This window comes from Oryzias latipes, chromosome 5, assembly GCF_053564925.1.
Source record: "Oryzias latipes strain Hd-rR chromosome 5, Olatipes_Hd-rR_3.1".
NCBI classification, from domain to species: domain Eukaryota; kingdom Metazoa; phylum Chordata; class Actinopteri; order Beloniformes; family Adrianichthyidae; genus Oryzias; species Oryzias latipes.
This window is the reverse complement of record NC_136241.1, coordinates 33,691,248-33,709,494: the sequence shown is the minus strand read 5'-3', so window position 1 is coordinate 33,709,494 and position 18,247 is coordinate 33,691,248. Positions and strand designations below refer to the sequence as shown.

Below are 18,247 nucleotides of genomic sequence, written 5' to 3'. Positions count from 1 at the left end.
ACAGCCTAATTCTGCTTCCCTTTGCTCCATAAAGAAAATCTGTGTTTCATCTTTTAATCACACTGGAACATTTTTTAACTCATTCTTGGAAAATAGATATTTAAAAAAATCAAATAGCTTCCAGAATCACCGGTCTTGGACTAAAAGCTGGTCCTGGTGGACTTCAAGGCTTCTTGTCTATATGGTCTCTCTGAAAGAAACATCTCAAACATGTAATGGTCTGGATAAGTCTGGATAAGTCTGGATGTGTCTGGATAAGTCTGGATGAGCAGGGGTGGCAAACATTTTGACTCTTGGGCCATAAAAGGTTCTAAAATTTGCAAGAAGGGCCGGACCAGGAGTGTTTTGGTAATCCACCGTGTAAAAAAACATGGAATCTGAGCCTAAACACACAGAAATTTGATTAAATTAATATATATATATCTTTAAAAAAATGACCTCTGGGAGTTCTTACTTTAAAATTAGTAACATTTGTTCTAATTTTAGTGCCAATTGCACCGACAAGTTGATGTTTCTCAGGGAAAAAGCAAATTTTGAGAAATCCTGCGTTCACGTGGCGTTGGAATGCCTGTCCAACTCAGAAACGTCAGAAAAACAACAAATCTTCCAACACCACATGAATGCAGAATAACTTCCTGCATCTAAAAGGTCAATGTATTTGTAGGGCACCATGGGGGGGTATTCCAGAAAGCAGGTTATGTTAGTTACCACGGTAAGTTTGAGGCTAAGAAAGCGGACAACCTCAGCTTTCGGTTCCAAAAATGGAGGTATGTTTCAGGGTATGTCAAGTTGCCATAGCAACTCATGCTCTGAACATAACCTGGTCTGGAGCAGGATTAGTTGAAGGTTAGTTTGTTTACAGAGAGGTGAAGCAGCATGGCGGGTCCATTTGAAGATGATTTAGTGGATGAAGAAGCTCAGATAATACTTTTTCCACCATGAGAGGGTGATAAGACCACGTATGGATGTTGGAAAAATAAACTTTTTACTTTGATCTAACTTAATTATTTGCTTCAGTTAAGATAAATAATTATTTTGAGTTCAGTCAACTTAAAAATAACACGTAGTTATCAGACAGTTATTTTACTTTCATTTAAATTAATTCAATTAAGTTGGTGTAACTTTGGTGCTGCTGTTAGATTGATACCGCAAGGAATTGTGGGATACCATTCCCTTTGCCTGTCTGGACGGATTTGGGTACAAGTGTAGGTTTTTGCCTAAATATGTTTAGTTGTTTAGCTGTTTTACTGTGTTTTGCCCAGTTATTTTATCCTGTTGTGTTTAATTCTTTCTGCACCATGAGTGAGAGGGAGGGAGAGGATGATGAGGATATTTAGCACCACTAGTGCTACAATCATGATAATTAAATGCTTGGTATATCTTGTAAATCTACACTGTGTCATTTATTTTAGTTTATAAAAATGAGAAAAACTGCAGCTTCTATCGTAGACATGAGAGTTCAAGAAGTACAATAAATTAAGATAAAAAAGTGTATCTTTCCAACATCCATATGGTAAATGGCGTATACTTGTATAGCGCTTTTCTTCCTACAAGGACAAAGCACTTTTACAGTCACCGACCCAGTCACACACGCATTCACACACACATTCACACACTGGTGGCCGCTCCGCTGCCAAACACAGGCACCCAAATAACAGGGTGGGGTTCAGTGTCTTGCTCAAGGACACCTCGACTCATGGGCGTGCAAGCCGGGAATCGAACCTGCAACCTTATGATAATGGGTCGGCCGCCCAAACATGGTCTTATCATCCTCTCACAGTGGAAAAAGTATTATCTGAGCTTCTTCATCCACTAAATCATCTTCAAATGGACACGCCATGCTGCTTCACCTCTCTGTAAACAAACTGACCTTCAACTAAACCTGCTCCAGACCAGGTTATGTTCAGAGCATGAGTTGTTATGGCAACTTGACATACCCTGAAACATACCTCCATTTTTGGAAGCGAAAGCTGAGGTTATCCGCTTCCTTAGCCTCAAACTTACCGTGGTAACTAACATAACCTGCTTTCTGGAATACCCCCCTGGTCAACAGTTTAAACCTTTGCAGTTGCTCCGTCAGCTTTGGCTGCAGGATGTCACCGTTTCTGTTACAGAAATAACAGACACAGAAAAGCTGAGATTCATTCTGAACGTACTTTTATTGAGCGCTTGAAAGGCACAGAAGGCTGCTTTGAGCGGAACGACTTCAAACAATCAACCATGTGAGGTTTAACAACTGAAACTTGGATCTCTACTATAGAAGACGAATGCATAAAGTCAAACTATTTTCATGCACGGACAGATAAGGTTAAAAGAAAAAAACACACAAGTGCTTTTTGTTCGACTGGACTCGTTGATAAATGCTCTAAAATTCTTTCCTGTTGCTGTTGATTCATGACTAAATTTGCTGTCTTGCAGAGGTGCTAGCAGTAAAGAAAAATGAAACCTTTTGGACAACCTGCCTATAGGTGAACATGGGAAAGTCTTGGAACAATCACACCTATAGTCTTTGTCAAGACAACTGCTATAAAAAATACTTTTTCTTCTACTTTCTTTTGCTAAAGTGAAACCTGATGAATATATCCGTGTTACATTCTGTGATATACAGTCAGTCTGGTTGATTTTTGGTAGATTTGAAGTGCTTACAAATAAAGTCGTCAGCATTTGTTGACTGGTTTGTGTTCATAACCACAGCTTCTGCAGCATGCAAAAATGGAGAGTTTGGCAGAAGACATTAATTTCATTCATAATGTCGATATCTAGAATGGGGGGGTGAAGACAAAGATCTTTTAAATGGTGGTCGACCTCAAGGACTTCAGGACCTTCAGGACCACGTCTTTAGTCAGAAGCAGACAAAGCCACCAGATTCCTCTGAGCTTTCATAGGTGATTCCTTCACACAGGGCTTCCTGCAGAGCAGCAACACAAACATCACTAAATAATTCACGACAGCAGAAAATCCAGATTCAGGCTAATTAGAGAAACCTCAGTGGATCAGGAGAGTTAACACATTAGATAAGAAATTACCATGTTTTTAGTTAGATTAAGATTTTTAAATGACTGCTTGGCCTTCAGGTTGACGATTTATGCATTTCTGAGTTCTATTTTTCTTTATAAGACATACAATACTGGATTTCTATCATTTGTTAAATTTGTATCAAAAGAAGGAGAAGAGAAAAGAAGGAGGAAGGGATAAAAACAACTATTGAAACCAGAGGAAAATCCTAAAAACATTTAGAAAGACGTGGATGACGGACATGAGTGGAGGTACGGTGAAAAGAAAAGGACTAACAGTTTGGTCTCCAGTCTTTGTAATACTCACAGACAGCTTCCTCCAACCTGAGTCTGAAAAAACAGGTTTGGAAAAGAACAGACATGTGGAGAAGAGCAGAAGCACTGAAAGCACACGACAAGCCCAATGATACACAACGAGCACACATGTGAATATGCACGTTTACGTCCTTTTTGGTTTTTGATAAAAATGGGTTTTATTAGCTAGAAAGGACAAAGATAGATAAATTTCGTGGAATACAATTTCAAAATTGGTGTATGAAATGTTATTTGAGGCAAAAATACTGCAGAGAATCCATCCTGCCAGATGTTTGTGTGTCTTCAATAAAAAACGGAGCCTCGGTCAGAAAAGAATCTGCATGCTGTTTCTGCATATTCAAGCTGAATCGTTGAGGCGAGGCGAGGAGCATGCAGGACAAATGTGGGACAGGCCAGCCCAGTCTCATGGAAAAAGAGAGGGAAACTCCCAGAAAGGACACAGTTGTTCCTTTTTCACTGATAGGTACAAATTCTTTCACGCTTTAAACAAATACCACTAATTTATGAGTATGTATGTCAATGGCAAACCTGTTATTGTAATAACCTAAGGGGGAGGAAGCGGATTTTCAATTTTCAGATTGAACCGTTTTTTGTTTTTAAACGTTGGAGTCCGACGCAGTTCCTCCACGTAACCACCAGGGGGGGGGGGGGGGGGGTGTAGCAAAAGTAAGTCCTTCGATTTTAAATTGTCCAAATTTAAAAAAGGAACTTAGTTCTGACAGTTTTTTATGGAAGGAAGTGTTTAAAAAAAAAAAAAACAATACTTGGAGATTCTTTTTCATTTTCACAATAAAGCTGCGTTCTTTGACTTAAAAATAAAATGAAAAAGCAATCTGCCAAACGGCTTTTTCTTCTTCAACGCCGCTCATTCTGTCACATAATTAAAAATGATTAAAAAAAAATTGTATGTGACATTTCATTTTCAAAACGTTTTCTGGTAAATGGGTACCAAAGTTCAATTAGAAATATCTAATTTGACAATTAAAATGGATGAACAGAAATTCCCTTTCATTTTCACAATAAAATGAAATTGAGTTAATTGAATTTAAAAATAAAATGACAATTTAATCCTCCAAAATACTTTATCCTTTTCTACTTAAACACCGCTCATTCTGCTCATTCTGTGACGTAATTAACGCGATAATGCAAAGAAGGGATTGCATTTCTGTTTTTACATCCGCTCGTGCAAAAACTGTTGCATAATTCAATTCCAGTCAGCAGTTAGGGGGGGGGGGTGACGTCAGCAATCCCCTCTTTGCATTACCTCAATTAACCTTAATTAAAACACGACCAAAACCAGTTCCCATTCAATCCACAACAGAAACTAAAAGATTATTAGGAGAAAAATTTTTACACATCCTCTTTTTTACCCCGTTATTTAAAATGTTATGTTTGACATCAATTTTTAGCAGATGAAGCGGGAAATGAGGATGGTAAAGAACACTAAAATAAATTAAAAAAACACAATTAAATTCTAGTTATTAAGTCATTTGACTACAATTTTGAAAGAATTTATCATCCAAAAGTCCAAAAAAGTGTTTATTCTTTTAATAAAGATACTATATTTTTATCACAACCAGCTGTTATTTCCTATAAAAACAGCCTCTGACATGACAAGTGTAAACGTTTAATCTTAGAGGGTTAAATTCCAAAGTTCCTCTTTGCTATTCGCTGTTCTCATCACCAAGAAAAAGACCAGATTCTGGATCCATCATTGTGACGGTCTTTCATGAGACTGGCTTGGCTGGACCCAACAGCTAAAAGGACAGAGCAACCTTTTCACGATGCATAACCTGGGACAGAACCACAGATGCACACGTGGAAATCATGTTATCATCTGCAGCACAGACACTGAACCGTCAAGAAGACCCACAATGAAGGGAAACCTGAGCCCAGTTTCCCTGCTGAGGTGGGAGATGACTGACTACAGCTGATGGTGACAGGTTTAGAGGGTCAGCCTGTAACTCTGTCACTAACTTGGCTTTCCAGTCCTTCCGGCATCAGAGCCGATGGCGTGGGGGCCAGCGGTAGCCACGGCTGGTTGCCAGCGCTGTAGAGCCGGGGGCGCTTGACCTGGTCGTGACTGGACAAGGGGGTGTAACTATTCCGCCGATGAATGAGAGAGGAGTCCTTGGGAATTTTACCCTGGTTGGAAGACGAAACACCGCAGGCGTTAAATGGTAAGGGCGAGACTCGGCGGGACGGCTGAATATAAAAGAGCAGATTGAAGGATCCCTGCTGGAACAGAAATGCAGAAGTACGTCTGTTAAAATCATTGACTGCTTCCTTCTGGCTCCAGCCAAATGAAGTCAATTCAGTCGCCATCTTTTTTATTCTTACCAGACGACGACAGTAAGCAGTGATTGGTCCGAGTTGGCCTGAATCAACGTTTCTATGGCAACTACTCTGGCTAATCAGGAGTGAGCTTGTTAAAAGGCCACACCCCTACCACTTCAATCAAACATTGCTAATGTTGGACGTGGGGGCCAGCAGGCTCCACCTACTTCTATTGATGCATCTGATTGGTCAGTTTATGATTTGAATATCTTGAACTACGGTGGCCAAGAACCGCCATTTCAACAAAAAAAAAAGCAACAGCAAAAAAAAGCAACAGCAAAAAATAAAAAGTAACTGCAAACATTAAGAAGATATTAAAAAAGGCATCAGAGCACAAACAGTTATTCTGACCAATAGAATAACTGAATAATGACTGTTCATTTCTCTATATCAGTCTCTATAGAAGGGATTTTGTCTTTTTGGAGCCAGCGGGTACTTCCTGTTTGGAACGCTTGGGGGGAGGGGCCACTCAGTCCAGTTCTCAGATACAGTCAGTGGTTGCAAGATCTATGGTGGGGTGGAAAAGTGTTTGCCCCCTGTAGCAGGTCTTATGTCCATATTTGTCACTTCAAGGGTTTCAGATCAAACTCGTGTATTGCATTAATGCAATGACATGCTAAACACAGTTTTTTTTTTTTTTTATATTTCTCCAGCCACGCCTTGACCTGACACACCTGTTTTACATCAATAAATGATATAAAGACACCCTGACTGAATCAGATTAAGGATCCAGAAAATCTCCACATCAGGCTGCTATCCAAAAAAACTCAGGAAAAAATGAGAGTCACTAAGATTTGTTCATCCAGAAAGGATTCTTTATCTCTGCAGCTTTGAGACTCCAGAGAAACACAGCCAATTTATGGAAAATAGATGAAATGATGGAGAATCTTCACAGGACCGATAGCCCAACCTAAATTCATTCTAGTACGCATCATTCTTAAAATTACAAGACCAACAGCTGGCTGACCTTCCATGGTTTAGGTCAGAGTTCACAAACTTCAGAGAAAGTGTGAAGCAAAAATTCCAGCTGAGCTTAAATGACAGAAACGTTCATCTTATTTTTGAAGCATTGAAGCCTTTCGTTCAATTGGTTCATTCCAGTACAAAGCTTCTTGAATTCATGCTTCATGAATTCTTCATAAATTCAGCTTCATGAAGCTTACAGACTCCTCCTACTGGATCTCCTCCTCTGTCTCTTCATATTGGACCATCCTCTCTCCCGTGCTTAAGGCCTCATGTCGGATCGCTCCGACCTTTGAAGCTTCCCAGCTTCCCCCTACATAACATTTCTTCCGTTTATCAAGAGATGATGCACAGATTCCTGCCCCTCTGCCATGAATTTCCTGCTCAGCTCCAGCATTATCACCATCTCCAACTCCGAACATACATTTTTGGCCCCTGGGGTCCAGTTTTGTTGCACCACAGATCCTCACATCCACAGATGTGAAAGAATCACCACTATTAAGTGCAGGGTTCCATGACTGTTTTTCTGTAATAAACACTTTTCTTTAGTTTCCTCATTATCTTTATATTTAAATTCCTTTTAATCTGAAGCCTAAATGTTTTCAAACAAACAGGAAATCCGGGGCAAACACTTCATCACACCACAGTGAAACCTTTGATCCAGGATGCAGCCAAAGCCTCTTAGATCAGCCAAGCAGCCGCGGCCTCCACAGGGGTGGGGGGGGGATACCGTCAAAATAAAATACCATGCAGCTCAAGCAAGGCTGACCATTTTAGGTAAATAAAACAGGAACGCTAGAAATCATTGAGGCCCGCGAGTTTCAGGGACAGAATGCAACTTAAACAGACACCACAAACAAACAGCTCGCCTCTTTGGATTTAGATCTTCACGTTTGCACATATGGTCCTGTTTGATTCAATAAACGTCTTTTTCCCAGCTTAGCTAAAAGTAACTTACAATCGGCCGGTCTCTGTGCGTGTTCACGGCTTCAACGTTTAGGTAAAACATTTCCACTTTACAACCTGAGGGAGAAAAGGGAAAATAAATGCAAAGTTTGTTGTTTCATGATGCGCACATCTGCCCCGACGCTCCCGGAGACCTACCGTACGCGACAGGCGTGAGTTTGAGCACGGTGTGAAGCGGACACTTCATGTACGGGAGATCCTCTGCAGGGAGAGGACAAAAGGGGCGGGTTTTTCTTCAAAGATCTTCCCTGTGCGCACGTTTGTGGTCCGGTGATTCTGACCTGCACTCTTGTCCAGGAAGTAAGCCAGGAGACAGCGCATCACAGCCTGGTGGCAGATGACCAACACGTTGCCTTGTCTCTCCAGCTCCATGATGACTGGCTCTAAACGCTGGACAAGGTCTTGGTATGACTGCAGAAGGCAAAACATCTCACAATAAGCCTAATTAAAGTAGCAAGTGCTTACCTGCCCCTGCCCTAGCAACCCCTTTCAACCTGCCCTGACTGGCTCAGTGGCTACTATATTTGCCCCTCACTCCTCTCCCCTCTTCCTCTGCCAGCCTGGTCAGAGCTGCATGTGACAAATTCATGACAAACAAACACGTCTTTTCAAAATGACAGCCTTTCTGTTGGTTTTACTCCATAGCAACCATTTGATTTTTTGGTCGCCTGGGTTTGACGAACAGGTCTAGGTAACTTTTAGAAGAATCGGAAAAAGAGCAGTTTTGGATTTCCTTGGCAACTGATGTTTTTTTTAACCACGCCCACATTCCTAATATGTTCATAACGTATGTCATATCATTTTGTTCAGCCTGAGCCAACAATTCATGTATTCAATTTCACAATATTCTGGTAAAAAATGTGCGACTTCTACAACTTCTGATTCTAACCCCCCCCCCCAGGTAGCTTGTCAGTGATGCTCGAGGAGTTAGGTTGTGATTGATCAAAATCCCTAAGAGGAGTTTACTTTTGTAGATGGTACTAATGGGGATTTTTTAAAAACTGAAAATCCCCGACACGTGAGTTTTGGAATCGTTAGTGAGTTTTTGACTGAGCTCCATAAGAGGTTTCAGGCCCATTCATTCTTTGACGGTTCCACTTCGTTTCCCCAGGTACCAGGCCTGATGAAATGTGGGCACAGTAAGAAAGGAGAGCAATGGTGTCCTTCAGTCCAGGACTGCTGCTGCGGGTCAGAATCATCGGAATGAGCTGAAGACGAAGAGCCTCAGATAAACAAACAGAAAAGCACATGGACCTCTCCTCCCGGGTAGCGATAGTGGTATTTATCCTGGTCCCTCAAAGCAAACTCCTCTGGAAAAGTCTGATGGATCATCTCATAGGTCATCTCCTCACACACACCCTGGAAGACATTTACACAACTTTTACTTACAGGTCATCAAAAAAAAGGAGGGGGGGGCTGTTTTAATACTTAAAAAAATCTCATTGTTTCAGATCAAATACAAGGAAAAATTTGGAACAAACACCGCTTAAATCATGTCAAGCAGGTTCGGTGGGCCACATACAAATAATAAACCCGCTAGTTTCTTTTTTTTAAAGGTATCAATGAGCTTTTTGTCCTCTGAAAAGGTAAAAATTCCATCCAATGAATGAAGCGATGGGACGCTCACAGCATCAATTTCGTTTAGGATCTTCCACTGCTCGTACGGCACGCCGAGCTCCTCGGCCGTCTGGATGGTCCTCCTCAGCTGGCTCGTCCACACCTTCAGGTCCGAGAGCTTGTGCTCATCCACGAAATCCCGCAGAGCGTGGGAAAACTGCCAAGAACACCGGTTTCAGTGTTTGCTTTAGAGCAACAGCCAATGGAAAGGCAGGAGATTGTTTGTAACCCTTGTGCTATCCTAGACACTTTAACATTGGGAGTGGGGTCATCTAGACCAGTGTTTTTCAACCTTTTTTGAGCCACGGCACACTTTAACCTTGACAAAAATCCCGCGGCACACCAGCATCCAAAAAAAAAAAAAAAAAACAGAAATTCATGGTCTGTATTGATCGACAGCCCCCCCCCCCCCCCCCCCCCCGCCCGCCCGCATTCTCACGTGTATTTTTGTGATAATTGTGGCCGGAAAAGCAGGAAGTTGCGGCTGTTTTTTCTAAGAGATGAAATGAAAGTTAAATTAGAAAAATTTAGAAACTGTTTGTTTGTTGGGGTTTCAAGGCGTTTCGCAAGGACAACTCATTGTGCGCTGGGACACTGGCTCTTTAAGCCAATGCATCATGGGAGATGTAGTGTGAAAAGTGCCGAAAACTTGCAGAAAGACTGGCGTCTCTGAGATTTATTGTATTGTCCACTTGTTTCACGGTCTGACACCGGACTCTGTGGAAAGCTACACCGCTAAGGAAGAGCTTTAGCCGGTATTTTTGTTAGAACTGAGCGACTTTATCAGCAGAATTAAGAACAAGGAAGTGAAGACTTTAAGCACTTCTGATTGGTCAGACTGATGACATGTGATTAAGCCTTCAAGAATGATTGGTGGGGACAGTTAAAGGGACGGGACTTTTCCGCAAACTGTCATAGCTGCAGGTAAATCGCGGTAACGTAATCCTTATCAAAATGTCTTTAATAGAATTAAATAAACACAAAAAAAAATAATTTTAAGATCTTTCATATTCCTAACTACTCAGTGTTTTATCAGGGCCTGTTTGGATGAACAAAGAGCTGATATTCTGGAGATGGGAAATGTTTTTAGATCAGTGAATGATTAATAAGGGCAATTTCTCCACGGCACACTTGACCATCTCCCACGGCACACTAGTGTGCCGCGGCACACTGGTTGAAAAACACTGATCTAGACCCACTAGACAGTGCTCTGAACCTTTTTTCTTCAATGATTTGTGATCTTCACAGGTGTCCATGGATTACATGAAATCTTTCCACCTTTATCCACCTTTGTCATGGTAGGAAGAACACGTCAATGTAAGGGTGGGGTCATCAAAGATAGGACAAGGGTTAAACAGGGTTTGACACATGAGATCATCTAAAGACGCTGGATTTACCTGGGGAGAGGTGAGAAAAGAGGGCAGCCTTACGTGTCTCCCCCGGGGGGAAAGCTCAGCGTCTCCTCCGATGCGTCCCTCCACGTTGTAGTCGCTCTCCCCGTGGCGACACAGGTAGATGGAGTGCGAGTGCACGTGGATGTTCATGAGATAGTAAACGATCTTGCTCTGGATGTAGTCCTGCACTCGGTTCACCAGGAAGCGCCGGCCCACGTTAATGACCTTGATGAAGGACAAGTCTCTGCAGGTGCAAAGAGGTCATGGAGGTGAATGTCAGGCTCTAGTGTTTGTCTGTGACATCACAACCTGTAGTAAAGGGATGCTCATTATAATAATAATAACATTATTGATAAACGTTATGTGTACGGCACCTTTCAAGATAGAAATCACAAAGTGCTTCAAAGTAAAACACAGAATATAAAAAGAATTATGAAAAAGCAATAGATCTGGTTTTAGCTGCTTTTTAGAAGAAAACACTGAGTCTGCAGATCTGAGGCTGAGAGGAAGGGAGTTCCAGAGGATGGAGCCACTGCTGCAAAGACTATAACAACCTGCAGACCCTGGTCACATGACCTCAGGGACCTGCTGGGAGTGGACGGCTGCTCAAGGTCTTTTCTATAGACCGGTGCTTGGTTATTAAGAGCTGTGTGGGTTAAAACCAGGATTTAAAATGCCCTCGGACACGGATGGGGAGCCAGTGCAGCTGGATTAATAACGGGGGGACGGGTGAAAACTTGGATGAATTGGTTTAAAGCCTCACAGCAGCGTTCTGGATGACCTGGAGCTGTTCTAGAGAAACATGTGAAGATGGAGTCGCAGTAATCAGGGCGAGAAGATATAAAAGCGTGGATGATCCCAAGGACCAGGAATGAGCAACCCTGCTTCAGTCTCATGAGGGGTTTTAGGACAAACGCAGAATCCGACTGATCACAGCTTCCTTCAGTTCTTACCTGTCATAGTCATCAGGGTCTAGAGGCTGATAGGTGACTTTGTAGCACTCAATGCGTTTCAGGAAGTCATCCACGATTCGCTCCCTGTGTCTTTCTGGGTAATCTGGACTGGACACCTTCACTTCCTGTCACACAAAAACAAAAACAAAAAGTTCTGATATGAACCAGAAAACCCAAAATGACAGCCGCTTCTGCAAGAATCACAGTCAAACTCTAGTTTATAGGAGTTGATTCAAAACTGATCTTAATAAATTGACTTATTAATAACTGCTTAATACGGTGGCCCTGAACTACAAAGCCCATCAACAAATTACTCGACTCAAAAACGTTTTAAAGATCACAATGACAGTTAAAAAAGCTAAACAAATATAAAAACACAGCCTTAAATTTTTAGAAGGCAAAACAAAATTCCATAAACTAAAACGTAAAAAAGAAAAAAGCTTACATACAGAAGCTGTTGTGCTTATGTTTCACCCTGAAAATAAACTATGAATGAAACTTTAAAAAAAGGGAAACAGCAGTTTAGATAGTACCAGGATGTTGGCGGCGATGACGTCTGGATCGTCACACACCGACTCCACGAAGAAAACCTGAGGGGAAAACAAGCAATCGCTCAGTCTGAGGCCATAATTAGGTTTTTTCCTTTGATCTGAGGAACAGACCAAATAAAAGCCGTTTTACCTTGAAGGCGTTTTCCTTCACAAAGGCTTGAATCAGATCTCGGCGTTCTCTTGTTGTGTTTGTTGCGTCAAAAACCTAAAAACGCAGAAAAGGGGGATTTGTTTGTAAAACCGAAACATGCCTTCATGCAGGGGCGTAATCTGAAAAGAAAAGCAGAGACTCACCGCGATCTGACCCCCCTCCTCCGTTAGATAGGACTTCACATCCTGCAGAGCCACCAGAGCACACTGCCTGCAAGAGCGGCACAAAGACGGAGGAGGGATTTTAACGTCCCCCCCCCCCACCGTAAATATCATCCGGCTTTCAAAGAAACTCCAGCTTTTCCTTAAAGCACGTTTTCCTGTCCGGCAGCTGAAGGACTAGACCGTTTTCACTATTCCTCTTTCTTACTGCACAAAAAGAAATCACCAAAAAATATGCAAATGAAAGCAGTAACCCCCCCCCCCCCCCTCCCCCAACCCAAGACACACACAAACACACAAACGATGACATCACACCGAGAGAAACCATCAAAAAAATGAATGTGGCCAAAATCTAGGGGGAAAAAATTCAAAGTCCACGAACGAAACCAGAACAAACGTGTCAAAGATATGCAAAGGAAGTTTCAAGATTATTATGGGATGGTCATAATAATGTGGGAAAGTAGGAAATCGGGCGATTTTCCCACAGCATAAGAAAAACCTATGTGAAAATCTCATCATCACGAGAGTTTTATCAAGACTATTTAAGAATCCACTGCGTTCTGATGATGACAACGTTGATGGTTCGTTAAAAAATACATTTAAACCCTTTTTTTCTTGCAAAAATTGCTCAAACACAATGCATTGTGGTCTATATTCCCCGATCTAGTGAGCATCCATGCAGACTGGTTTTTCGCAGAGACTTCTGGGAAATTTCTATGGCACTGGATTTTGGAATTGGGACTCGGACAGCACTACAAAGTGGTGACAGGGGCTGTGTCCCAATTCCCTCCCTACTCACTGTACACCATTTCATCGTGGTGTCCGAATCTACAATTCCCAAATCCAGTGCCCCAGAAATTTCCCAGAAGTCTCTGCGAAAAAACCAGTGTGCATCGATGCTCACAGGATCGGGGAATATAGACCACAATGCATTGCGTCGGAACAATTTTTGCCAAAAACTGTATTTAAATTATTTTTTTAAATAAACCATGAACGCTTTTATCTTCAGAAGACAGTGGCCCTATAAACAATCGTCAATCATATCAATTAGATTTAAAATTCATGAATTTGATGACATCATATAATTGCAGTTTGAAAAATAAAAAAAGTAGTAAGCATGGTGTCTGAATAGTTTTTAAAATTCTGGGCACTACATATAGTTACGGTATGTAGTTTTTTAGTAGTTAGGGGTTAGGGTGAGAATTCGGACACAGCTATGGTGTAAGTCTAAGACAACCACAACCAAAGTTTCATTGACCTTTAACCTCAGGAAGAGGCCATCATCACGAATCCCATTAACAGGATTGTTGTTGTGGTTTTGGGCTATATAAATAGAATTGAATTGAATTGAATCTTTAGTTTTACAAAAATCACCTTAAGGACTGTAGCTCCAACAAATGTAAACTTAGAACGGTGTTAGCGTGGCGAGCTCGCCAAATGTGGCGTTTCCCTGTTACTTGCACATTTTTTTTACCAAAATACAATAAAAGTTTCAAACATGAACTTTGGGCTCAGGCTGAAAAAAGCAATATGAAAAAATTAGGAGGGTGGGCATAGTAAAAAAAAAACCCTCTGTTGACAAGGAAATCCAAAAATGACAGACCTGTTCATCCCCCCAAGGCAACAAAATAATAAACTGGTTGCTATGCAGATTGAACCAACGGAAAAAAGTTTTGTTTCTTTTAAATCATCGTGCAGCTCTGATTGGGGTGGAGGGGGCAGCAGAAGGGGTGTAGAAGCGCGGCGGCTTTAAATATGACGGATTCTACAGAAAAACATTGATAATTGTTGGTCCTACAGGACACGTCTCCACCTGTCCTTGGGGCTCATGTTGCAGTCATGCTGTGGGTAAAAAAAGGAGACGCAACTTTCATCTGTGACGCATGCGGCGGCGGCTCGGGCACGCATTGTTTCCACTGGCACTGATCCACGTGAGCTTCCTGCAGAGGCAGCCAGGTGACCTCTGGAGCCCACAGAGACACAGTCCTCAGACTCCAAGGCTCAATTTAGGACACGAGCGCAAAAAGATTCAAGACCAAATCAGAGCTTAAGGCAGAAAACCGCCTGGAGATGGATTCAAAAAGGACAAAAGCAACGTTTTCATAAAACCCAACATCTGAAAAAAGACTGTCTGCTTTCAGACTGACAGCAGCAGCTCGTCTCATATCTGGGTCATAAATCAGCACAGCGGTGCTGTCACGTTTTTGTGCAGAAATAAGAGTCATTTCGATTCCGGCTGCCAAAAAAAAAAAAGCCAGACGGAGAGAAGGCCTTTCATCCGGGTAACCTGTTCGCAGAGGTCAAGACGGATTTAGAATGACACGGCTGCGTTTCCCCCGTGTGACTGTAAAGCCGCAGAAAGCACGGAGGCTGGATTTTGATTGTTGTCCAAAAAAACCAGCTGATGCAGCCACAGATTAATGCCGGATTTCAGATGATACATGTACATCACTCACGTATTTGATGTATTTCATGACTTTGCAGCAGAAAACTGCACACGAGGAGGAGCGGGGACTCACTTCCTGATTTTCATGGCCTCCTCGTTGTCGTGGCGGAAAAAGTCGTAGGACTTGTAGGATCGGACCGCCTCCCTGCGGTACACGCCCAAATTAAAAACTGCAAAACAAGGAGGGGGACATTAAGACTGCCCTCTCTGAGAGGTGGCGAGGGTGTCACTTATTGTTGCAGTACAAAGGAGAAACAATTCAAGAACATTTCCACAGCAAAAAACACACAATTTTACCAGACATAAAAACAATACAGGCAACTTTTTACCTAAATAGAACGACAAGCTTTTATTCAACACATCCTAACTACAGAATCTATTCTTTAAAAGCAAATAAAACCCCTAAAAGAACAAGATGCTAGAAATGTTGTTTTGTTTTGTTGCTTTGAACCTGTCTTTCTATTGCAGTGACATTCATTTGACCTGTTTAGGTTTTGTGTCGTGAAGCAAATAAAATGAAGTAAATCTGTTTTGGAAATGAGTCAGAAACAGAAACACAGAGTCTCTATGATCCTCAGCTCTCATTCGATACGTTTCAGGACGTCCAGACTCTTTTTTTAAAAAGATTTTCTAGGGGAAAGGTTAAAAGTCATGGATCTGAAGTCCTGATCAAATTCATCTGAAGCTAAGTTTTCTTTTGCTTTCAGTCCTGGTTCTGGTTCTGGTTCTGGTTCTGGTTCTCATTCATGGAAAATCATGTAAAGTGAAGCTGCTGGTTTTAAAATGTGTACAATTGGATTTATTTTAACCAAACCTCCAGAGGTTGTGACCTCTTTAAGAGCCAGACTGATGGAATAATTTCAAAATAAGAGCACCGGCTGAAAATGCGTTTTCATTTATTCGGCATAATTATGAACCTTTTCTTTGGTTAATGTTCAGTGAACCTAAACTGCCGCCAATCTAAAAGACTAAAGAGGTTTTCTTTTCTTCTCATATTTATCCTACTGTCAGTTTTCACTGCACAACATTTATTTTAGTTTTGCTAATTTCTTGGATCATTTTTACTGTTCAGCTTTCCCTAAAATCTTTTATAATTGTTTTTAAATTAGGCTAATCTTTAGAAATGATGCCTTGGCCTTTGTCTTTATGTCCAGTAGATGAGCGTCTCTGTTTTATTTACTGTAGCATTTACAAACGTTGGATATAAAAATTGTGTTATATAAACCTTATTAGTAGTTAAAGTAAAAAATGTTGATTTTATTTATCTTGGATCATTGTACCTCAGTTTCTGTAACTTACTTGTGCATTTATGTGTCAGGTAAGATCAGTGTAAGTCAATCAAACACACACATATTTGTGAAACGCGTAGATTCTCTCCGTGCAGCTGGAGCCCACCTTTGGTTGGGACTCCTATCCAGTTGAGGTAACGCGTGAGCTTTTTCGACATGTAGGTCTTTCCTCTGGCGGGCAGGCCGATCATCACGATCATGGTGGGAGAGTTGGTCATGTAAGACGCCCACGCTGCACAGACACACAAACCAACACACACACACGTCACATCTGAGGTTTTGTTGCTAAGAAACGGTTGTGTTTGCATGAACGAAATCTGACAAGTTAATTTGATAAATGAGTAAAGCATCCTGGGAAAGTGATTTTCTTCAGAGCAGCGCAGATGGGGTCACCGGGGAGGTCACCGGAGGGGATTTTACAGACATTCCTCTTTCCTTTGTTTTCCACAGACTGGCTGGATCTGAGCCGGGCTCTCGGGTTTCTATTTCACCTGCAGAACCGAGTCGAACTGTGATTTACTTACAGCACTTCTTGCCATTCAGCCTGACGTCGTTCTTCTTGGCCTCTGCGGAGTCTCTTTGGTTGCATGACATGATGAAATAGGATCCTTTTTCCCAATAACCAGCTGCTTCTCACGAGAACTCTGTTCTGAGGATGAGAAAAAGCAAAGCAGAGGCATGCGTCTCACTGAATGCAGCTGATGGGAAGTGACCTGCGCAATCTGCTGCAGCACCCAAATAAAGCGGCCATTCAGTGCAGGTGACCATGGAAACGTGGCTGGGATAGAGAAGATGAGGAGAAAAAGTGGAGGATGAAAAAGGAGAGATGCTGCAGCCACATCTGTGCCAAAGATCAGACAGCAGTTTAATGAAATAAAACCGTTTTTACGCAGCAGCTTATTCTAGGTTTGAGCCCCCCCCCCCCCCCCCCCCCCACACACACACACACTCACATCGGTGCCGTTTCTACCGCCGAGGAAACGCGGACAGATGCTCCGTCGCGTGCGCGCAGGGCTCCGGATGTGCCGCACCGACGGTGTGCGCCCTCCGCAGGTGTCCAGAGAGGGCGGCCCGTTGCGCCTCCGCTGCTGTCCGCGCTGCGTCCTCCTCGGCCGCCTGGTGTCCGTCCAAGCAGGAGTTGCGCCTCTCTACGTCAGAGTTTGCGCCCTACCGTAAATGTGAGAGTAGATCCTCACTGTGTGACGCAAATAACGAGGGCGCTCGTGCAGATTCTGATGCGCATTTCGCGGATGTGATCATGAATTCTACAGGAATAATGGGTCTCACTCCCAGGAACGCCCGCTAGTTCCATCAGTGAAGACAAATCCACTAAGGAAACTAACACAAGTACCACATGTACCAGAAAAGAACTGGTGATCTCAGCAGGATGACCCGATCATCCTGAGGTTCAGCTCAAGGCACCTGGTGCTGCGGACGCAGCGCAGCAGACCAGCTGAAGTTTCGGTTTGGTCTGACCCGTTGAAGGACGTTTCCCCCTCTTCAAAATGCTTTCTTCCTCATCTTTTCTCCACCATTTATGTCCCTGATTGTTTCTCTTGTCAGTTTGAATTTTCAGGAACTTTTATTCCCAGTTTTGTCTCATTTCAGTGTTCGCTGTGGGATTTGGTGCCAATAACAGATTTGATTTACGTTGCTTGTTCATGTGGAAACCAAGTCAGGGTACAACATGAATCAGAGAAGAGCCCACAGTAACAAAAACATTAAAAAGAAAGACTTGACTTGATAAAAATTGCAATATTTCCACCAATTATTGTTGGTTTTGGTAAAGAGATTTAATCAGAAAAGTTATCCAAAAAGCTTTTTCGTCTTCTTCCATTTATGAATAAAATATTTGGACAAAATAATGAAAACTTCAAGCGTCACATGATTCTGAATACCAGACTGGACCTTTATGTGTTTACAGCTATAAGAGGTGTAATTCTGATGATGCTCAGATGATCAAAACTTACACAGATCAGATGGAAACTTGAATTATTTTTTTTTTTAATGTAGAAACATTTAATTTTTAAAAAAAGCGCCTCTTTCCTTTTGGGTGCAACTGAAGAAAACTATTTTCACATTGATTATTT

The 18,247-nt window shown here is 42.1% G+C and overlaps 1 protein-coding gene across 9 annotated transcripts; it reads right to left on the bottom strand.

Moving 5' to 3' along the window:
• Nucleotides 1-2,140: 2,140 nt before the first annotated feature.
• pfkfb2b (6-phosphofructo-2-kinase/fructose-2,6-biphosphatase 2b) lies at nucleotides 2,141-17,331 on the bottom strand. Of its 9 annotated transcripts, none has more exons than XM_078947772.1 (17): nucleotides 17,111-17,331; nucleotides 16,682-16,806; nucleotides 16,217-16,389; nucleotides 14,942-15,038; nucleotides 12,405-12,471; nucleotides 12,241-12,315; nucleotides 12,093-12,149; nucleotides 11,560-11,684; nucleotides 10,643-10,850; nucleotides 9,223-9,369; nucleotides 8,850-8,954; nucleotides 7,877-8,006; nucleotides 7,734-7,796; nucleotides 7,588-7,652; nucleotides 5,307-5,474; nucleotides 3,322-3,344; nucleotides 2,141-2,908 (listed from the first exon to the last, which is right to left on the bottom strand). In XM_078947772.1, exons 2-17 carry the CDS (start codon nucleotides 16,744-16,746, stop codon nucleotides 2,839-2,841), a joined length of 1,638 nt encoding a protein of 545 aa, XP_078803898.1. In that variant the 5' UTR covers nucleotides 16,747-16,806; nucleotides 17,111-17,331; the 3' UTR covers nucleotides 2,141-2,838. The 9 variants fall into 9 exon arrangements, with proteins under 9 accessions (XP_078803898.1, XP_023811048.1, XP_078803903.1 ...); XM_023955280.2 differs by having other exon boundaries at nucleotides 16,264-16,389; XM_078947777.1 differs by having other exon boundaries at nucleotides 16,682-16,801; nucleotides 17,111-17,308.
• Nucleotides 17,332-18,247: the final 916 nt, after the last annotated feature.